This window comes from Falco cherrug, chromosome 5 (genome assembly GCF_023634085.1).
Source record: "Falco cherrug isolate bFalChe1 chromosome 5, bFalChe1.pri, whole genome shotgun sequence".
Lineage (NCBI taxonomy): Eukaryota > Metazoa > Chordata > Aves > Falconiformes > Falconidae > Falco > Falco cherrug.
The window spans coordinates 75,752,132-75,775,827 of NC_073701.1; the positions used below are offsets into that span (position 1 = coordinate 75,752,132).

General features: G+C 40.2%; 1 protein-coding gene across 3 annotated transcripts; it reads right to left on the reverse strand.

The window, feature by feature from the left end:
* Window positions 1–775: 775 nt before the first annotated feature.
* NAPEPLD (N-acyl phosphatidylethanolamine phospholipase D) lies at window positions 776–23,224 on the reverse strand. 3 transcript variants are annotated; one of them, XM_055710651.1, is made up of 5 exons: window positions 22,814–23,224; window positions 10,956–11,268; window positions 4,335–4,981; window positions 3,172–3,286; window positions 776–1,918 (listed from the first exon to the last, which is right to left on the reverse strand). In XM_055710651.1, exons 1-5 carry the CDS (start codon window positions 23,092–23,094, stop codon window positions 1,793–1,795), a joined length of 1,482 nt encoding a protein of 493 aa, XP_055566626.1. In that variant the 5' UTR covers window positions 23,095–23,224; the 3' UTR covers window positions 776–1,792. The 3 variants fall into 3 exon arrangements, with proteins under 3 accessions (XP_055566626.1, XP_055566627.1, XP_055566628.1); XM_055710652.1 differs by having other exon boundaries at window positions 22,611–22,905; XM_055710653.1 differs by lacking the exon at window positions 22,814–23,224 and adding an exon at window positions 20,652–20,725.
* Between the last annotated feature and the right edge of the window lie 472 nt (window positions 23,225–23,696).

The window sequence follows — 23,696 nt, forward strand, 5'->3', positions numbered from 1 at the left end:
GGGGGACCTGGGGCTGTTCAGCCTGGAGAGGAGGGGGCTCAGGGGGGACCTTACTGCTCTCTGCAGCTCCCTGACAGGAGGCTGTAGGCAGCTGGGGGTCGGTCTCTTCTCCCAGGTGACAAGAGACAGGACAAGAGGAAATGGCCTCAAGTTGCGCCAGAGTAGGTTGAGGTTGGATATTAGGAAAAATTTCTTCCCTGAAAGGGTGGTGAAGCATTGGAACAGGCTGCCCAGGGAGGTGGTGGAATCGCCATTCCTGGAGGCATTTAAAAAGCGTGTAGATACAGTGGTTAGGGGCATGGTTTAGTGGTGGACATGACAGTGCTGGATTAATGGCTGGAACTTGATGATCTCAAAGGTCTTTTCCAGCCTAAATAATTCTACATGAATCCCACCAAAGTAATATAAGCTACTTTTTCTTATATTTAAGTGTAATCCTCTGTTCCAGAACCCTTCCTCAGCACAAAGTTGGACTAACTGATCTTGGCTTTGTTGGCACTGAGATCTACAAGACTTCTAGGACTTCCCAATATACATTTTTAAGAGATGTCAACAGCTAAAAGATTACTTCAGTTTGCTCCTAGCATGAAATCTCATTAACTGGTTTTAATGAGCTGCCAGAAATTCATGTCTTTAAACTGCAGGCAAATAATGTGTCTTTTTATTTATCTTCATGGAGTATGATCATAAAACGTAATGCACAGCAAGAGCGAAAAAAATACACATACCCCATAGATCAAAACAAATAATTAACCAAAAAATATTTTCAATTAACTATGAAGGAGAATAACAACCCTTTTTATTGGCAACAATAGGCTTTAATTCTGTAAATTAGCATGGCAATTTGATACAGATACATTTAGCCAAGTTTTACAATACTTAACAAGGTTTAATCTCTCATTCAACTTTAAAATTGGAGGGAAGCTACAAGAAAAAATACAACAGCCCTTGCTTAAGACTTTTCACTAAACAATAAAAAAAAAAAAAAATTACTTAGTAATAGGCTAAGTCAATGCAAAGAGAAGTGCCATTAAGGGATTCTTCCATGTCATGGACTGCATTTGACAAAGTTATTTTAGACACATTCAGGCCTAACTTAAAAACATTGGCAAACCAACGAAAGTGTGCAGATACTCTGGCCAGCAGTAAGTTTTACACATCAATGATGCAATATTAAATTATCTCTCTTTAAAAGGCACAGTTCTTTAGATCATTGTAAAATTCAGCTTTTGTGGTTCATCAATATATGAAAATGTAGAAGCACTCAGTAAAGTAATTAATTTACCGTGCTTGTGCTTTAACAACGCAGCTGTACTGGAAGACTCCACCCCAGAAAACACACAGTGAAGCTATCGAAGTGCAGGGCAGAACCTGAAGACTAACGACTAACAACTGGGAGATGACATTCTAACAATGACTAATTCAAGTCAGCCATTAATTCTAAGAATATGTCCTGTGCTGAGGTTATTATTGCTGCTGCAGGTAAGATGAAAAGTTTTTAAAACCCCCAGTAATTTATCAGTGTACATAGAGCTGAAACTGCAAGTTATTCCCAGACAATACCTTATATATTAACCAGTTTTTAGATCACCTCAAAATTTATAAACAATATAACTAGCAAAATTTATCGTGAAATTGGTATGCAAGTTTTAGTTCTGAAACTGACAAACCTGGCATCTAAAAAGCTAATTCACTCCAAAAAAACTACTTTGTAAGTTGATCATATTAATATTTGTAACATTAATTGCTAGTTCAAATCAAACGGGGCTTATAAGGAAATGCTACCGTTTCATTACTCAAACCCATCGTTTGTACTCAAGTCCCGTGATTCTCCGTGGTTTAAGACAAAGAAGTCATCTTTTTTCAAGCCGTATCTTTCAAGAGCTTCGTTCAGTTTAACTGGAGGATCCAAGTAATACTGGAAAAATAAGAATAACATGAGGGAAAAGATACCATTGCAGCATTTGAGGGAAAAAAAGCGTATCACTGCTCTAAACAAGAAATGGTTTAAATTTTAAACATGATCTAAAACGGGGGGTCGGGGCGTGGCGAGGAGGATATTTGTCAAATGTAATGTTTGGTTTCGTTTTTAAACGATAAGAATGGCAATTTACAGTTTTAGAGTAACCAGCAAGGCACAACCTGCCATCCAAAATTCGGGCATCTGCCGCCTATTGGGCTAGATGCCCGCGGAGCAGCGAGGCGGTTGGAGTGGCGCTCCCGGCCAGCAGGGGGCGCTGTCCCTCGTTCAGTAACACAGCGCTGCCCGCCTCGCCGTGTGGAAACCGCGCCTGGTTTCGGGGGAGCCCCCCCGCAGCTGCCTCAGTATTTTGTTAACGTTTCAGAAAAAGGCATCGGCAGGGAGAAATTACCCTTTTTTTTTTTTTGGTGCTTCTAAATACATAGTAGCATTTGTACCGTGGGCACTAGTGACACAGCTTATTGGAAGCATCATGGATAGAAAGTTATATCCAAGTTAAAGAAAACGTGATTTATCAGGTAAACCTAGGTAGCATCACGACTGAATTACGTGATGAAGTCGTGCAACTGATGGAAAGACAAAGCTGAACAACAGCTACTAGACAAAGTGTGCCAAAGTAGACGTAGTTACTTCCCTTTCACTGCATTTTTAGTCACTTTGAAGGTACCTAGGTAACCTTCTTTTAGAGCTGGGGAGGGGGGAGAACAAAATAAACAAATAAAAACAACTCAGAATAATTCAGTTTTTCATATTCTTGCTGGTACTTAACTATGAATCAACAATTAAAAACATTATTCTATTTATTTACTAGACTAGCCATGATTAAAAGATTATTGACCTACGGGCATGCAATTATTGTCTCCAAGTGATGCACTGCTGAGTTTACTTTTATTATTGCATAAATGTCGCCACCTTTCACGTTCCTCAGCTTTCAGATATCAGAAATTCTCTACTTTCTTTCAATAACTCTGTACTTTCAAATTAATCTTAATTACATAAAATATTTCCACGGCTATGAAAAGCTAAGCATTGTTTTGGACAGCAGTACAAATAGTAACAACTTTTCATTCATACGAAGTTTACATTTTAAGTATACATCTAGAGACACATAGGTTAAACTGCATGAGCAAAGCCTCATTAATGACTGTGCACTCAAAAAACGTGAACTCATGTAGAGTGTTGAAATTTACCTCATTTGCTAAAGCAAAGGTCCCCCAATGAATTGCCACAGACTTCTTTGCTTGAACATCGATATGGATTCTTACTGCTTCTTCAGGATCCACATGCTGGTATTTCATAAACCACCTACCAAAACACAAAAGTAAATCTTTTGTGTCACCTAATTCAGTGCAAGATTTCTTTGCTTTCATTGGGTAAGTTGCAAAGAATCTTAATACAAAAAAACCCACCCCAAAAAACCCCACTCACCTAACCAAAAAATTATGGAGCATGTTATGTCTGAACAACATACAGAAAACTCAAAATCAACAAGCTGGAATATACCAACACACCCACAGAACAGCAGATCATATATTTCACTCTCCTTTTCAGATTCATTTTTTTCTTACCGGTATTTTTATTAGTATAAGACATATTACTGGTGCCTTCAGGCATTAAGGCCACGGATTTAAATCCACACCTGAAAAAATTTCATGCTAGCAGTGCATGCCAAAGTGTGTGCTTGAGAAGATAGTCTAAGGAAATGGTGGTAAAGCGGAAGAGAGTACCTGGCAATTCTTGAAAGATACCAGATTTTGCCACGCTATTGAGATTCCTATCTTTCTTTCACAGCCTATACATGTTTTCCTTCCAGCATTATGAATGTTATCATCTAAAAGTTTAGATACCTCATTGTAAGTAGGATACAGATGCTTAAACAGATGTCCCCCTATAAAGAAGTCATCTTTATCTCCAGATAAGTTGCAAAACCAATATAAAGACTGAAGCATGAGAAAAACACAGCAAATTGCAGGCATCTGAATGCCCTGGATTAAGTGATGCTATTTCAGGAAAAAAGCCACAAAGTAATCCCAGATTTTTACTCAACATTTTTTGTGGAAGAAAGTCAGCTGATACATCCTTGCTGTGCTGAAGAGTGAAGAAAAAACTCTCCAAGAACACCACACATACACAGGCAAGCATCCTAAACATTTCAACTCCATCTTCTGACTGCCTACTGCCTGCTTTTTTTTTTTTTTTTTTTTTGCTTTTTTTTGTCATTCAGCAATTTCCATCTTTTGCCTCTATATTCTATTGTATATTTTTAACACCTACAGTTTTCACTTCTGGGTGTATTTTTGATATATGTGTATGATTTCATTTATGTATTTTGATCAAACTTTTATTTTCATACCTTGGCTCATAAGCTCCAATCGGGATGGCTGCGAGATCAAAAGGTCCAAACCTTTTACCTATCTGTTCAAAAGCAACACAATATCCAGTATCTCCTGAAAAGAAAAACCTATTCCAAGGTCCCAAGACAGACCAGCTGCCCCAAAGAACCTTGTTGTCATCTGTCGCAGTCCTTTTGCACCAATGTTGAGAAGGAGTGAAAACAAAAGTTACTGCATCGTGGCCAGGGACGCAGTTCTCTTCCCACCAGTCCAGTTCAATCACGTTCTCACAACCACATCTCTGCATCCAGTCCAAGAGCCCCAGAGGCACAAACCAGCGTAGCTCACTCCCGAAGCGTTCATTTAGACTCGTTACAGTGTTGTAGTCCAAGTGATCATAATGGGTATGGCTGATCATGACTGCATCTATTTTAGGGAGCTGGTCTACTGTGCACGGAGGTCCTCGGAAACGCTTGGGGCCCACCAGCTGAGTAGGGGAAGCTCGCTGGCTGAAGATTGGGTCAGTAAGAAATATAAGTTCATCCATTTCCACCATAACCGAGGCATGTCCCAACCACGTGACTCGCATACCAGTTCCCGTCTTCCCAGCAAGTTCCGGCTTTTGGACAAAGTAAGGTTTTAACACTGGAAGCTCTTTATCGAGTTCCTAGCGAAAAAGAACACAATATGCATGAGAGACTTCAGAATGTACTTGGCCGCAGAACAAAAACTGCATACAAGGCATAAATCATTACAGTCAAGACTTATGCTTTGTTTATATTTTCAGGCAATCAGAGCACTGCAACACAAAACAGATGCCTTTTTGATGACCATTTTCCTAGGTACTTCCTCCTAATTTCATCTTCAGTTTCTGTAACATTTTCACTTCTCTGTCAAGAGAGAGATAGGAGAGCTGGGGAGTATGCCATCAGGCCAGGAGACCTACTAATAGTCTGAAAGCACTGCAGTGAAAGCACTAACAGCATCCTGAGAAGGGCTTTGTAATCAGTCGGCCTTCCGCGACCTGCAAAATATCTATACACAGTGTTACTGTAACAAATGCTTGAGTTTAAACTCGTGCAACTAAACGATGCATCCCTAAATCCTAGCACAAATAAGTCACAAACCCACCCATGAAAGAGAATGCCACGTTCCCATCAGCACTCCACAAAAGCTCTGTTCTATCAGCCTTTAGCAGACCTTCTCTCTCTTCCCATTGTGTGTAGAAGCAGCCTAGGGAGGTTAACCTCACTTGGCTAATGTTAGCTTTTACAATTCTCTCTTCCCATCCTGCCAATAATTCAATGAACGTTTGTGAAACACAAACTCATTTTTAACATGGACCTTCAGGCCCTTAGCTATGCTTCTTGTGATGTTTTATTGAAGCCTTAAGGCAATTAAAATTTAATTATTACTCTCCCTGTATGTTTAAGATGTAGTCCCGTGAATGACTTCAAATCAACCTAAATCCATACTCCTGCGTAACAAAGTTACGGAAACCTTCCTCCATCTCCCCTCTCGTTCCAACATGAATACTTACAGAGTACCCACTGAAGTCTAACGGATCACAGAACTGATTCAGCTCAAAATTAATCCAGAGGCAGAAAACACAGCTTTCAGCTTAGTCGGCTTCCAAATTTGACTCTATGTGTAGCCCCAAGTTGGCACAAAGGAGGCCATGGCTGTACATTATCTACCGAAACTCGTCGTACAACCACCACTCATTCTCTCATTTTGAACTCGAGTTACATTCTTCACTGCAGTTTGGTTGAGAAGCTTATGCAGAAGTTTAATTTGTAATAACTAAGTGTTTTCCTATTAAAAACCCAACCAAACAAAAGGTCTTCTCTGAGTGCCTGATCATTTCCAGCTCTGCCACAGCATGGCTAAGGCTCTCCTCCCAGACAATTCTGGTCTGAACTCCTCATGTCACTTTAGAAGAATTTTCCTGTGTTAGGCAGCTTCTGCAGAGTCCTGACACTCTTCTCTCTCCCTGGTAAATCACAGCTGTCCCAGCACTTCTGATTCCTAGTCAAGTTCTCCCTGCAATGGCTGCTGCTTTCATTCTCTAGGTCTAGGATAGTAATTAGCACAATCAGCAAGCTTATACAGAGCTGAGCTCCTGCTCCCTTGGAAGTCCAGCTGATGCTGTGACTTTAGGAGTCTACCTTGCTAAAACAGTCCTGACAGCTTCAGGGGAGTTACTTCCTCCACAATATTTTATTGATTTGGAGGGCATATGTCAAAACACACATACCTCCACCCCCTGCAATTCTACTGTAAGTAATAAAATATTCACGGAATTGCTTTTTCTGAGAGCTAAGGACAAGACATGTCTACTGAGAAAGTTTCATTACCATCTCCAGGAATGAGAAAGAGATAACCTTCTATAAAGCTGAATATAAGGTTAGTACAATACAATCACTTAATTCATACAAGAATAAACGAAGTATGAGTATTAGGTTGAGACAAACTGCTGCTTCTTCAAGCAAGAAGCATCACTTCCTTACCTCTATTTTCTTCTAAGTACACAGGAATGACACTGGCAGCAGAAATCTGAACCACAGACAGTATTATATTGTGACATTTCAATTAAAAAAAAAAGAAGTGGAAGATCCAGAAAACTAACATAATACTCAAAAAAAGAAATTAGGAAAACCCACCAAATTACATGTGGTTAAGTCAACAAATCAGATTATATCGAAGAAATTAAAATCATACAGAAGTTAATAATTAATCGTCATAATGCAATTTAGGTCACTAGTAAGTACTTTTTTAAATGGAAAGTGTTCTTTTTAAGTAGCTAGTTTAGAGGTAGACTAGAAATTATTCTGAGAACTCTAAATGAAGCCACTTTATTTTTGCTGACATTTGAGAAAAACTAGTTGTTAAAATTAGCATTCTGCAATATTTATAAACAATACTAAACAGATAAAGAACTGGCTAACTGGCAGATGTGAAGAATGAGTTCTTAATGGGGACTCAAACATATCGTACTAGTTTTGGCTGGGATAGAGTTAATTTTCTTCCTAGTAGCTCCTATGGTGCTATGTTTTGGATTTGTGCTGAAAACAGTGTTGATAACAGAGGATGTTTTAGCTTACACAGCATCAAAGCCAGTAGGTTGGGGATGCGTGAGAAGCTGGGAAGGGGACCCAGCTGGAACAGCTGACCCCAACTCACCAGGGGGATATTCCAGACCATATGACATAATGCTCCGCAATAAAAGCTGAGGGAAGGAGGAGGAAGCGGGGACATTTGGCATTATGGTGTTTGTCTTCCCAAGTAACTGTTACGTGTAACGGAGCCCTGCTTCCCTGGAGATGGCTGAGCACCTGCCTGCCCATGGGAAGGAGTGAATGAATTTCTTACTTTGCTTTGCTTGTGCATGCAGCTTTTGCTTTTACTCATTGAACTATCTTCATCTCAACCCAGAAGTTTTCGCACTTTTGCCCTTCCAGTTCCACCGGGGGGGTAGCGAGGGGCTATGTGGGGCTTAGCTGCCTACCACGGTAAAACCACAACACATCTGCACTATTAAAGGTTTTACAGGGATGTCACTAGGGTCAACATTATGAAATATTTTGAAGAGTTGATTTAAAGGTAGACCTAATCCCTACAAAAGGCATTTGTAAAGGACACACAGACAGGAAGACTGATAAATAAAGAGTAGCACAGGTCGAACAACTGGTATCCTGACCTATTTAAATGAAATTCTGTGAACAAAAATTCAAGGCAAACCAAGAGCACAAAGGCAGTGTAATTTGGAAAGTGCAGACTCTGTATGAGATCTACAGGTTTGTGATACACAGGCCTCTTTGATTCAAATCAGTGATTCCTCATAGGATGAAATTAGAAATAAGGCATTTTGTTGAGCCATTATAGTAAATCACACAGGGAAATAGCTAAAGAAATTACTTCTCAGTGCATGGGGTTTGCATTTGGTGTTGTTTGGGTTTGTGGAAGTATTTTACAAAAGCATGCTAAAATCCCTAGAATTACCTTTTAAAATAATAAGGACTCATTACTCATAAGATTTCAGACACAAGTTCTATTGGCAGTATACTTCATACAAAATTCTTTAAATTCATACCACAGGATAAAACAACATAATGAACAAAATACATAATCTTATGGAACTTTTATCCTGCTAGAGTACATTTTGTTCTCTGTCAGACTAACCAGAAACATTAATACTATAAGAATTGCAACAGATCTTTGAAATATGGCATTAATGTCAAATCAGCTACCAACAGAAGCAAAATGTGCCTAATACTGTCTTATCTTCATCACTGGAGTGGTACAAGAATTCTTCCTGCTGTGCCCCTGCCCACCCCCCACCCCCCCATGTTCTTCTTTCCTTCTAATGCAAAGCAAGAAGAAACACATGACACGCTTTGGTAAGACTAGCTAATTAGCTTAGGATTTTTGGCGCTTAGTGCATACTGGAATACCACTGGATTTTACAGAAATAAGAACAATCTAAGTTGTTGATCCAACAACTAAAAATCAAAGATACTCCAACAGCACTGAAAGAAAATTATTAATAAAGCCTGTAATGAAAATACAAGAAGTCTATGCATTCAGGATAATGATATAGGCTTGTTATGAAGGCATGATTATAATACATAGAGCTTTTACACAGTGAAGTACATATCCTGGATAATATACTTCTTTTTTATAACATATGCAAAGTACTTGCTACAGATAAACTGAACCTGCCCAGCACAGCAGGGTATATCACTAGGCGCTCTCAATGTGGTAACTGAAGTAGGAGCCGGCTCAAAGGACATGCTATCCAGCAGCACTAAATACAGTATGGAGCCCTTTGGATTTTTAACAAGTTCAGAAATGCTTTAAAGGTTGATTTAGGTGTGGAACAAACATAGCTGGAACAAGCACTGAAATGGCTGAGGACTCAAGAAGTGCATTTCATTGATCCCTATCTCCCTATCTAAGTTTTTCTGTTTATAATTTACTTTACTGAGCTCCTGAATAACTGCAAGCATTTAATTAAAAAAATTTTATATGCAAAGCAATAAAATCAGTCCAGAATGAATCCCAACTGGGTCAGAGACAGCTTTGCAACTGGTACAGTGTGCATTTCTTTGTAGCCATCCTTTATTGAAGGGTTAATTTGCAAATTAAAGGGGAGTGCTGCAGTTCCCCACTGCCATCAGAGCACAGTATACTCTGCGCTCGGTAGTACACCTCAGCACTGCCTTCCAGGTACTTTAGTCACTAACCAGGTTTCTGACTGGTGCTGGCAAGATACAAAGCCTATTGAACACATACAGAATAGGGCAGCAGTCAAAGGCAATTGAAAAAGCCGAGGCGTGAATTTTACACAAACGTGGCCAAAGTAGCATAATGCAGCACACTTCCTAGAGAACTATACACACTGAGGTACAACTGCTGTTACTACTACAAGGTGCAGGTAATGTCTAGAAGCAGGACACCAAATTTAAAACAGTAAATTGTCAGAAGGGATCCGAAGACCAATATAGGCTTGACATGCTTCTTTCTGAAGTAAAATTATTACAGAACTATTACAACAAAGATAATTTCTCCCTTAAACATGTTCCATGCCACATACCTTTAAAGAAATCCCCAAACCTCTGACCATCATGTGCTAATAAGCAACATGGCTTTCCTGTCTGTAAAGCTGATCAAATTCCTTCCTTCACAGTAAATCACGTAAGATAAAAATGGAAAGTGTAAGGTCTTTGCTAAATACTGACTGTGAGATTTATAACTTAAGCATACCTTCTTGGATGCTTAAAATCATTAGTAACACTTATTTGTTCAAAACTACTTTTGCTGGTCATGCACCCTTCAGCACAGCTTTTCCAAAGTACAGTCAACACATCAGAAAATACACCAAGTAGTAATCCTAACTGTCAAAACTGTAGCCATCGTAACACTTCTTGTGGCCACAAAGATAGCCTGTGACTTCCCAGTATCTATTACTCTTCATGAAAAAGAAGCTTCTATCAGAGGTTGCTTCCCCTACCTCCTTTATATACAGTATCTGCCAGAAGCAATACACCAAAACCAAGTAATGGTGTTTCCCAGTAAACTGGCAGTGAACTTCTAGTATTTCAGTACAAATACTTGCTCAGGTTAGTTTTAGCATATGCAATTTTTTTCTCCCGTGTATGGAAACAGAGAAACAGATTTGCAAACACTTTCCTAAGTAAATGACAGCAAGTTTTTATTACATTTTTATGAAAGACGTAATGTATGTAGTAAATGGCAGTCTGAGCAAAAAAAAAGGCAAAATTTTTCAAATGAGATATACCACAGCTATTTCATGCAATATGAATGATTTTAATGGTATGCTTCATAAAGTAGCACCTATTAAAAAGGAAACTGTAACTGTAATTTATGACTGAGTTCGGGGGCCCATTTTGGGGGATTGTTTTTGGAAACAAACTGAGCCGGATAAATTGGGAAGGAGGGAAAAAGTATTAACCCACCTTTTGAAAAGAATAAAGTGATAATAAATTCAGAATAACAATATTTAGAAGAAGTCTCCAAAAGGTGCCTAATAAGTATTAGTTAGAAACAGTCCTATTTTATTGATTAGAGCAGAGCTAAAAGCAGTCTAAATAAGGAACAGAAAACATACAAGTATTTACCTGCTTTGAGCATGGCACATTGCTGTTATTTTTTTCCATGAGGGACCATTTCAAAATATTTGGCAAGGTTGGTGATTTCCATGTTGGCCATGGGTTGACAAACTTCCCATCTTTGCCTCTCTTTGATTTAGTTACATCCTCTTCCAATCTGTAGTCCAGCCTGAAGCTTTTCCTGGAAGTCCTGGAAGAATCACTACCCCTGGAACCTCGACTCGAATTCTGACGTTTCCTCACCGCTTCTTTAGGATACTGGCTACACGCAGTCAAAGGCTGCTCTTCATCCGTTTTCTTATCCATATCTTTTTGAGGAGAACTAAAATAAATTTTAAATTAATCAATCTTTTCTTGGACTAACATCAATATTCATAAGATTGAATGCCCTCACACACATCAGAAACAAGCCTGCCTTTCTCATTTTATGATCTACTGTATTTTTTCCTCAACAAAATACGCTTTTAAAACAGTTGCTGTTACACAAAAGACTGCAAAAACATGCTGCGGCAAGTAACCATGAGATCTCTTTGCAGTTCAGGCAGAATTTTACTTCCCAGTATGCACAGCTTCAGATACTAACACTATTATCTACCAACTGCAAGAGTGAGGGGGAAGGGTTCCTTAATTTACATTTTGGAAGAATAGTAAATTCCTCCTGAAGCTAATGACATTTTGTACCTGATGTAATACGATCCTGCAAAACTGTCCAAGAGACACTGCAACTATACAGTACTTTAGGATTTGCCTATATACCGACTTTTGTTTTGTAGTAAGAGCAGCAGCCTCTTGTAGCATTAATAACACATTACTTCTACTGACAAGATTCATGTACATACAGAAAAGTCAGAACACAAAAGACAAATATTTGGTCCTATTTCCTATTTTGCCCAAAATCAAGGAAAAGCTTATTGTAATAAACAGTAAAAGTAACTGTTTCAAATACGATTGTCACACACATTTAACTGAACTGACTAGTGAAAGGCCACAGAAAATTGGAAAATATCAAATAAATCATGGCTGCAATGTCTGGTCTTAATTCCATTGTAAAATACTAAAAAAAGTGAGAAAATAACTGAGAAAAGCTTATTTCTATAAAGTCATAATTCTGGCACATTTCTTAGAAAACCGTGAACTCAGTAGTCAGTCTCTTATTCCTAACTGCACATTAAGTGTTGCAGAGTTTAAGAATATAGAGTCCTCATTATATCCAAGGTAGAAAAAACAAATATCTCTATTTTATTTTAAAAGTTGCTAAAGCAATTCAGTTGAAGCTAAATACTTCAGCCTCCATACTTACTTTCAACATTTCAGTTGTTCTGACAGTTTTGTTTTTGTTTTTTTTTTTTAATAGATTGCTATTGTAAAGAGCATACAACTTTCTGGTACTTAGAAACTACCTAGATAAAACTAGGTGACCAGTAACGAACAGATAACATGATCTACTGCTTAGGTGCAGGAATAATTCTGGATAAGAAACTGAAGTTTGTCTGTGGAAAACCCTCCACCACATGTTTTAGCCTGTCTACTAGTTCATTAACTCACACTCAAACTTCAGTTGTGTGATCATATGAGCAGCACTGGGCTGATGAACCAGCGCCAGGCCACTCAACAGTTTCAGAGAACAGAATTAAAGCCCACAGTTTTCTTAGAAATTGTGTAACGCACTGTGCCCCTCGTAAGTTCATAATTACAGGGGAAAAGAAATATAGTGTCACTGCAACATTACCGCTAAGATTTTACACACATATAAGAAGTGTTATCAAGTTGAACCCAAATGCATTTACTAGTGATGCTCCAACTTCAAATACAGAGCCCATCCCTGCAACTACTACACAGAAAGTACAGTGTCTGTTGCAAAGAGATGTTGTGAAATTTTCGTAACAAAATAATCATTATTATGCCATACAGTAGAGATAAAATACTGACATATCACAATTCACTTCTGATAAGGCATGAACAATGTTCAGAAAACATTGCTCATAGAATTTTTTTATAAATATCACCCTTGGTCATAATCATATTTTAATGTAATTGCTTTCTAGTCTATAGTTTCCCCATAGTTTTACTGAAGCCACCCTGTTTACCTATTTTCTATTTAGCAATAAGATATCACATCTGCATCATAATTTTAATTTAACTGTTGATACTCCTAGGCTTTTTTCTCTATTCCACTATTAACTGGAATCAGCCTTCAATAGAACAGCCACGCAACTTGCTCTATACCCTTTTAAGCAGACAGAAATGGTAACAAAAAGAATCAGTGCCACAAAAAGGCAGACTACCCCAAAAATAGCAATGGATATTTTAACTGTTACTTTAACTTAAGAGGGTTTGTTTTTGTTTTTTGGCACTCCTCAAAGAGCATTTTCAATGCCAAGTCAGCTTATTAATTTAGCAAAGCACGCAGACACAGCATAAAACATCCACTCTTCTAGAAAGCATCATGAAAACAAATCACGAAAGTTTAATCAGATAGGTACTTAATTCCAGGAAATTCGTCTGTTACATCTCAGATGTCTGATTTTTCAATATATATAACTACCATAATTATTGTTCCTACAAGACATTTTAAATTAGAGACCGGAGTGCCTAAGGTTTTATTTTTAAGCTTCTGTTTATCTATTCATTCATCTCTAAAATAGGCGAATTCTACTTTTGCTTAAATTTTCATATAAACCTTTGATCTATTCTGAAAGTATAAACCTCTAGGGGAAGTAGGGATCAACTATGCTGATTAAACAAAGACAATGCCAAAGCATTTAAGGCACTGCAGGTATCTGTCTGCCAACATATTTTCCACATGATGCACATACATTACTTTCATTAGTATTCCATAAGCAACTGAAGGGATAAAAGACCTCAGTGCTCACAGAATACTTTAAGCCCTTTTACATGCCTAAGAAAGGGACACATTTACAAACAATTAACTGACAAAAGTATTCCTGATGAACTGTACATTCCTTTGAAGTATCAATCTTGCCAGTTCCTTTCTGTTTCATTTAAACTGGTACAATATATCCTAGAATAATAATGGAATACAGTAAAAGCAATCTAATTTTTCATATTAAAAGAAAAAGTAGATGATAGTTTCTTGAAAGCCAGCAATCATTAGTTTAAAATGAAAGTCTCTCAAACAAGATTTGGCAGGTATATTTTAAATAATAGAAAATACCCTATCAGAAATGAGATGATTTTTCATCCAACTTTCTTGAATTCTTCCCCCCCAAAAATAATAGCTTGGCACTTGAGAAATAAATGCAAGCACTGGATTGCCAACTAAATTATGAGCGATAAAAGACACCAAAATCAAACTGGAGCGGAACTGTGTTCACTTGGGAGGATGGGGAAAGAGTGATGTCCTTGGTGAACATTTGTTATTGTAAAGTTCCAGAAGGTATCTCATATATTCCACACTTTCAAACAAAGATAAAAACCACTATTCTACTTAAAAGCATTAAACTGCTCTCTTAATAAATGGAACCCATCCTTCAGGATGAGGGGACTTACCCCCAGACAAAGGCAAGTAGGTTGCCACCATTTGTAAGAGAGGCTCAGGCAAGACACAAGGCAGCCACCCTCTCTGCACTCAGAGATTCTTTACTGTTCCAAATGAATTCAGAAAAGGAAATGGACCAAGACATACAAACTACTGAAGGAGACCATTAGTCATGCCAAATCCATGAGGCCAGAAGGTACTCCAGACAGAGGGGAAGAAAACCACGTCTGATGAATAGGATGAAGCCTAACATGAATCAAAATGCAGAGCTCACATAACTGGTTTTCCAGCACCAAATACTAAGGGGGCCCTAGTAATCCACAAAGCAAGAGAGAGAAGTTGTAGATCAGGCAGGATATGGCATGGAAAACCCATGTCTTATGTCCCAGCAAACAGGCTTACACCTGTAAACAGGATATAGCTCTTAAGAGAACAGGTTTGGGGTCAATTATTTATTTTAGCATTGCTTATATAACCGAAAATTGGATACAAATACTTCGGCTTTGAGTCTTTTGTTTATTTAGGAAAATGCATAGTTAAACTTTTGATTATTTTAATATTTTCTGTTCCAAAAGAAGGTTGGAAGCAGGATACATTAACATTACAAGAAGAACTCTGACATTAATTTTTTTCCTTTAAAATAGTCTTTTAAACACAGCAGAGCTTCAAGCATAATTATTTTAACCTTATTTGAAGAAGAAATGCATTGGCATAAAATCTACTGTGCGAGTTTCCACCTTTTCCACCCAATCGCCTCTAACATCCACTACCCCATAACTGAAATGGATGTAGTTCCCCCTACTAAGTATACAGCCATGCACAGACACCACTACTAACCATGAAGTCTGCCAGAACAGATTTATCTTTCTTTCCTACACAGAAACGTGGTCCTCATTTAACAAATCCTTAAGCCAGAAAGTATAAGAGTTACTTTGAATCTATGGCTTACTGAAACTCAACAACACCTACACAACTCTACACTTGCCTTGCAAACATTCCGCAGCTTTCCAAATATCCTAGATTTTCTTTATTTTTGAAACAACCAGTTTGGTTCATTTCTAATCACTGTCCCTCTGTATGGACTACATCCAGAACTGGGCCGCACTACGCATCACCTAAAAGGGACAGCACACAATTCCTAGCAAACTCATACCACTGTAGCCTTACCAAAGCATGAATCTGAGCTTTCTGCAAGCCATATACTGCTACACAACCTGGAAGTTTTCTTTCAACGTACATATTTTTCATGACTGCAAAAAGAACACTTTTTGGCTTGAAACAAACAAACAAAAAAGAGAAATAAAAAGGAAAAAAATATTTCAGCTACAAATTAAAGTATTTGCAAACACTTAGGCGCATGTAAGTCATTTGTTGAAAAAAGGCTCCCACACACTCAACTATAAAATGACTGCCAGCTAAGTTTTGGCTGTGCTTTTATTTTTCCTTCAGGTCTGAAATTGTCTGCTTTAATTAATGAACAGTTTGAGACTGGAAAATTCTGAATGCATTTAAACTTCTATTGTGCAGTACTTCAGGCTGTTCATCATACCACTGTAGACTTATCAAAGCAAGAACCTGAGCTGTCTGCAAACCTTATACTTCTATGCAACTTTGAAGTTTTCTTTCACTACACATTTTTTTGACTGCAACAGCAATTGGAACAGCAATTATTCGAGATGCTCTTGGTCTTATGATTTTGCACAAAGGAGATCTCTCAAGCTTGCAACTAGCTGATCTATAAATACTTTTATTATTTGAGATTTCCCATTAAAAGCTGCAAGCAACAACAAGAACTGCAGAAATTTTCATTCAAATTATCTGACATTTTAACAGCCAGCTTGGGATTCCATGTGATGTCCTATTTCCCTATTTTCCAAACATCCACAAAGCAAAAAATTCATGCTAGTACAGCCTTCTTCCATTCTTCAATGTACCCATTTCATAGCACAGCTATAAGCTGCCAGCCCAGTTCTCTGTTCTCAACAGATCTGTAAGTATCCTGACTCTACAGTGATCTTGTGTACTGTTCAAAATTAGTAACTGAGTTGACAGAAGGAAGAGAAATGGCTGTCTCCATAGCCAATCTCATAGAATTAGGATGAAACCTTTATCATTCTTATCTAATTTTGAGGATCAACAGTAAAACAAAGTTTTATTTAGACATAACAGAGAGAAAAAATACTTACAAATAAAGCAAATGTGAAGCATCTACCCATGGTTGTCTGTTGTTAGGCACATTCTTACAACAGCTGTATTACTTAAGCAGCCACCATCCTGAACCAACCCATTTCTGCCCTCATTATTCCTCCAGGCTTGCCAAAACAAACATTTGCATCCACATGGTGAATTAGATCAAGAAACTGATGTAGCTGATAGTCACTTCCTACCTTCCCATCTCATAGAGAAGCACTTAATTTTCACCTGCATCACTGTGTAACCATGCAAGTGTTTATACCAACAAACCAGCTATGACAGGGAAGGGTGAGAACAGGAATATGCTGTTATAAACAAAAACTACTTATGCCAGTGCTGCTATTAAAAAAAAAAAAAAAAACAAAACCAAACAAAAGAAGTAATTCATTACATACCCTCCATTTAGAATTCACTCAGCGTAGCTCAGTTATATACACCGCCAAGTTAGGTTCAATGATTCCCCCTACCCTTAATATATTTCATTTTCAATCAAACCCTACCCAAGGTTTCATTCGCATTTAGTCCTGATACTGCTTAAACTCTCTGGCTGCCTCCTCCCAGAGCGATGTTTCTTATTATAACCAAGCACATTCAGCAGCTACCTACCACCCAAAAGGCAGCCCACTCCGTTACTACACATTCCAACCTCTATTTTCCTTGCATTCATTAGGGGAACTAAACCAACAGAAAGTTATTCATAGTCATTAGGAGTGCCTATCAGCTACACCCTTACATGCCTCTGGATATAAATGCAAACAAGCTCTGGAGTCAGGTCCATCAGTAGTACCTGCAGCCAGCTATTTCTCAGCCCTGGGTTAAATTTGATCAGCTATGGGCATTGTCTCAGCTGCATAAAGATGCCTCTTCCTGGAACCAAGACAATACATAACTATTTTACTCTTGTTTCCAGGTGTCCCAGCTGACTGTTCCTGTCTAATACGAGCACTTTGTAGTCCCCAAACATGTTTATGAGCTGTATTTAATATTACAGAAGTTTGCTGTTACATGCATATTTTGTTTAGGTTATGATCCCTGACATGACAGTAGTTGCCCATAGGGGCCATGCATATTAACAGAGATGACAGACCCAGTAGCCAATTTCTTTAGCTATACAGGCCTATTAAAATAAGTTATTTCCCTCTCTACTATCATCTTTTACTGCAGTCTTGAATAAATGTATCCAGAAGCTGGCATGTGGCCATCACACATGCCAAAAAAGCAGCATAGACTACTATTATGATTAAACACAAGAGCAGTATAATTCTGTGCTATTGCTGAAGCAGTCACCAAAGGAAAGCAGCAGTCAAATTTCCCTACACCAGAAAGTGCTTTCCTTTGCTTTCCCTAAACAACTGATTTCATGTAACTAAATGTATAGAGAAGAATGTTGAAAACACAAGACTTGGAATGAAAGTTTTCTTACCTGCTCTGCAGGACTCAGGCTAACAACATACAGAAGCAAGGTTTGTGCTTTACAGCTGTGTTAGGGTACGCAAGATAGTAACTGGATCACAAATCAAATGCAGACAATTTTTTAAATCCACAAAAAGATAAGAGAAGATAGCACATGCGCACAGCTGGGCAGATAAACCCTGGATTCCAACAGCAACAATAATCTCCATGGATGGCCCTGCCACTTGCACAGAATTTCAACACAGCTTTTCCAAAAAAGCAAACATGAAACTCGTACCAATCCAGCTACAGGATCTGGACCCCAACTTCAGCGTTCCAGCCTCGGGTCCACTCCTGTAAGTATTTGTGCAAGTAGTTCATGAGTTTCAGTTGGTCTGCTGCTATGACTTTAGCTAGTAACAGAGGCAAACCTTTCCAAAATGGGGTTTACTATTAGAAAAAGCAACCAAACTTTAAAGTTCAGCATTTATAAACGTACTTTAGCCACACCCATGTGTTAATAGCCTATACATCTTGGGTTTAACATTTTAAGTCACTATGTAATGTTGAAGCTGTCAGCACAGGTTTTTCTTAAATAAAATGAAGTTTTAAAATATTACAAGCTCACAATCCATCTGAAGGTAAAGGTTTCCCATCTAACATCTCAATGTGAATTAGACATGACTAAAATAAATACTACTACACATAATGAAACTAAGGCTCCACTTGAACACACTAGGGTAGAAATCTGATTTCCTTTGTAAAGCATGGCCATAGAGACAAGGTAAGAACTGTTTCCACAAAAGTGCATAGAAATCATGTCTAAAACCTTGATCCATAGGATACACGTGGCAAAGCAGGATCTGAAGCAGTTCATTTATAACCAACTCCAGCATTTTCATGTCTGCAACTATGCAATTGCTATCTCCACCTCATTTACTAAGCCTTTTAATTTTCTTTTTCCTTTTCTCTCCCTGCCAGAAAGGAACAAACTCCTATGCAAACTTTCTCTAGACTACACTAAGAATAATCCTTTAAAACCCTGTAAAACCTCAGTTGTCCAGGAAGTGCAGCAACGCCCAAGCACTGAACTAGTTTTTATTAAGTTAATACAGTCATACAATTTTGTTTATACATATATTTAAATGCTTGTCTATTTGATTCCCTCTCTTCAAAGTCCAAGCATGCAGGTCCCAATGCCATCTCTCTACAATATAAAATCATTCCCCTGAATTTATTCTAAATCTACTAAAATTTCAATATAAGCTAAATTTTTGCTTGTCCCAACAACATTCTCTCTCTTCCTCTGTCTGTATATGTAAGTACACACACATACACCCCCAGATATATGGATTTTACAGAAGTATTTATAACATCGTTCTGTAACATATTTATAACTTAAAATGTACTGAAATCCAAACAAATCATTTCAAAGTCAGTTAAGATAAGGAAGTTAGAAGGTTTTCTTTGTTGAAAAATATGCTTTTCTTGAATGCAACTGTTCAAAAACATCTTTCACATGAGTTAAGCCAGAAGGTCATCAGCCTTTCCAAATAGAAAAGTTCTGAATCTCCAAAACTTCACGTTGGAAAGCTAGAAAGCGATACAGGACCCTTATGGTTCTTTAGCTGAAACACAGCCACTAAAAGAAATTCCAAGTGGTAGAACACCAGACAGCAAAACACAAATACCCAAGGAAACTAGAAACATCACAACACGTTAACATTTTTCATGACAACCTCTTTTCCTATATATAACCAGGCTTCTACTCTATCCCCGTGACTCCAGATTATGATGTCTCTTCGTGTACTCAAAATGAAATGCAAAGTGCTTTGGTTGTTAGTGAACAACAAAAGTGTTAAAAGCTGTTTGGTTTGTTGGTTTTGGAGGGTTTTTTTCTTATGGAAGAGTCAAGGCACATTTCCAACCCAAATGTGAGCCATCTACTAATTTTCAAGGCACCATCCTATATATGTGAGTGTTTTAAGGAGACAAAATGTTTTATAACTCACCTAAATAGACACACATAAACAACTTGCTATTGCCACAATCTCATTATCAGAAACAGCTGAAGCTCACTGAAACCCTCCCTCAAAAACCAGTCCACAGCATGGGAGATTTCTGCCTAAACAACTGAAATTATTTCCCAATATAAGCAACAAAAACTGAAATCTTATCATAAGCCTTACTCAGCAGACAGTAGCACTACCAGCTCTAACCATGGTAACAGGTCTTACACAAGAAAAATCTCTTTGATATACATCTTGATATACATTCCTGACCACTTGACTTTTCACTCATACAACAACTGATCAAACCTTGTTTTTCACAGTAGGGACACAACAGCAGCTAAGTGTTTTCACAGTGTCACTTGGTAATGCCCAATTCTCTTTGCTCAACAGCTTTGTAAGGTTTATCTCCTTGGGCACAGTTGTATGCTATTCAAACCCAAATCATCCCTTTATACAGCTGCTAAATACTAAGATATTACATGCAAACAGTATGTAACAACTTCTTTCCTAGATTTTCTAAGAATATTGAAACCAAGTGCAACATCTGTTTGGAAAAAAATTGTTTTTACTCAAAGCTGGATTTAGACACAAGATGACTAAGTCATTTACCATGATTCTGGCTCTGGGTGTATTAGAAGTAGGATTCTGATCACAGTGCTAGCCAGCATACTGCAGACTACATACTTACAGCAACTGACCGAAAAAAAATATTGACGTGAGATCACAAAAGGATTCATAGATGAAAGGAAAAAATAATTTTGCAGCAGGTGTTACATATAAAGGCACTAATTAACGTCAGCATTTCCATTTTTCTCAACCTAGACAAAACAACTGCCTTCCCATTTGCAGAAAAGAACTTTAAAGCTATTTCTGAATGAAGAATTAGCACTTTTGGTTCAATCTTGAGCTTGAAAAGGCTGAGGAAATAGCAGATTTCTGCTTAGTTAATACAAGTAAAGAAAATAATAATGAGTTGCTTCCTTTTAAAAAGGCTGCAGATCTCTTGTGATTTGGACCAAGCTGAAGCCAAATTAACTGTTATTTATATTTGAACAGTTTCACTGTCATCCCTTAATTCCTCCTCTCCTGAACGTCGCCTCCATCACAGTGAGTCAATCAGAAAGGGTTTTCCAGTCTCCAGGTATTGAAAACTCCCATTACCTTTTTAAAATAGGTATTTCAATTTCAGATAATTTTGGGCATTTCTAAAGCAATTGTTGCAATATTTCTCACATTAATATCACAAAGAAGTCTTATTTCTTCTCGTCTTCCTGGAATTCTTACCTATAAAATGAATCAGGCTTCCTACTTTATTAACCGATAAAGCCAGTACTATGAATTAAAAAATGCATGAGTATTTTCAAGGGTCTTTTGCCAGAAAACAAAAGTGACATTCCTGTCACTGTCTTTAATTTTTTATGTCACTTTAAAAAGGTCGATGTAGTTTGAAAAATAAAAAACTAAGTACAAACAGTCCTCTCCTTTAAAATTGAAAACTTGCTTTGTAATGGCCGTTTAGCAAATAGAAGAGTAAGAAATCATCACCGCTAGAAAAACCGTTTCTGCAGAAGTTTGGTATAAACTTAACTGCATGCCGTCAAGCCATCCAACAAATACTTTCCCTAAATCCTTGCTAGAGATAATTGCCGATCATTGAGATGGAAGGAACTAATTACATTAAATGACTTTATTAATACGTTCCACTTCACTCTATACAACGAAAGGAAAATGCCAACGACCGACATCTGTTCGCGTCTTCTCTTCAAAGGAAAACACTGGCTAAGCCGTCAATACTCCGAAGCGCGGGTTTTGTCTGGTTTTGGGGTGGTTTTTTTATAGGCGATTATATAACTTGTTTCTCTCGCAGCGATACCGCAGCGTACTTTACCGTCAGTTTACAGGAAAGGCACGCAGTGCCGCCGGGAGGGCAGGTAGCACCTTTTCCTCCAGGCTTTCCCTCATCGGTGTGTCAGGGTCTCCCCGTCCCAGCTGCTGCTGGCGCTGCTCGGTATCTGTCACCGGCCCCCGCGGCACCGTCCGGGGGCCGCCACCCGCCGGCTGCCGGGCAGGGGTATGGCCCGGCTCCCGCGCCGCGCCAGCACCGGCGGCGCACACCGCCCGCCCCCGCCTCAGGGGCCGGCACGCCGCGGGAGGCCGCGGGGTTACACGGCTCCTCTCCGGGCGGCAGCCAGGGCTCGCCGCCCGCCACCCAACTTTTCCGAGCGGACGGACGGCCGCCCTCGCTCTGCCCGCTGCCGCCGGCGGGGCTCCCCACCGCCCCCCGCCGCGCCTCAGCCCGCTCCCCCGGCGGGACCCCGGTACCGTACGCCCAGCGAGCCCCGCTGTCGCGCTCGGAGCAGGTGCGCAGCGCCGCGTCGCTCCGATTCCCCTTCCCCCGGCCGCCAGCCGGGCTTCGAGGGCGGCAGGTCGGGCAGGTGCCGCTCCTCCGGGCGGGCACGGGGCGGGAGCCGCCGCACCGCTCGGCTCAGTTCCTCCCTGCCCACAGGAAGGCGCGGGGGCAGCGACCCCCGCCCCCGGAGCGCTGCCTGCCGCCGGAAAGCCGCTCACCTCCCGGGCTGCCGCTGCCCGTGAGGAGTCTCGTCCTCCTCCTCCTCCTCCTCCTCCATGGTGCCGCTCCACCCCCTCCGCGGCGGCTCCGCGGCTCTCCAGCAGGAGCCGTAGAACGGCTGCGGCTTCCCACCTGACCAGCCCGCCGCCGAGGGCAGCGCGGCGAGCTGCAGGCAGCAGCTCCACAGCGCCCTGCTCCTCACCATGGCGCGGCGGCGTTCCCGCGCTCAGCGGGGCCCCGCCGCCCGCGGGGGTGTGCGGGCTCACGGCAGCGGCGGGCCGCCTGGCGGCGCGTTACCAAGATGGCGGCGGGAGGGGCTGGCACTGAGAGAGCCGTGGCGGCCGGACGCCCAGGGGCCCGGAGCCGCGGCGGGGCTGCCGGCATGTCCCTGCCGCTGCAGTCCGGGCTGCTCGTCGGGCACCGGGAAAAGGGTCCTGCTCCTGGCCGGCTCCGATAGCTGGTAAAGGCTGCCTGCGGTCCCATCTGGGAGTACGAGCGTGCTCGGACCACCTGGTGTTGCAGCGAAAAGTTTCCAGGGCTCAGCTCTCAAGAGCCTGAGGCGGTGCCGCCATCACCGCGGGGCACGGGCTCCCGGGAGGTGCGGGGGCCGAGCCGGCCTCCTGCCGAGCAGCCCGGCTGGCGGGGCCCGCCATCCCTCCCCTGGCCGTTCCCCTACCTCAGGAAGCTCAGTCTCAGGGCCAACTTTCTTCAGCCATCACCTCACGCCCTGTTTACACCCGTGAGCAGTTCATATGCGACTCCAGCCCCTGGGCTGGGAAGTAAGGGATTTTGAGGCACCCAATCCAGATAAATTTGGTTCTCAGAAATAAGTATGCTTTTTTTTAGATCTTTCCTTATCTCCTTAAGCACGTAATGCAATGGAAGGTAAAGGACAAAGCTATGCAGCTGTGAGATATATATATAAAAAGTAATATGTTGCAGCAATATGAAATCTAAGACTCTCTGGAGCTCTGCTAACAGGTTTATGTACGTTTTATCTTGGATCTCACAAACTGATGTCCAGTTTATTAGTGAAGAAATCCTACCTATGTTTAGAGGCCGAGTTCTCAAGGTAGTCTTGGGAG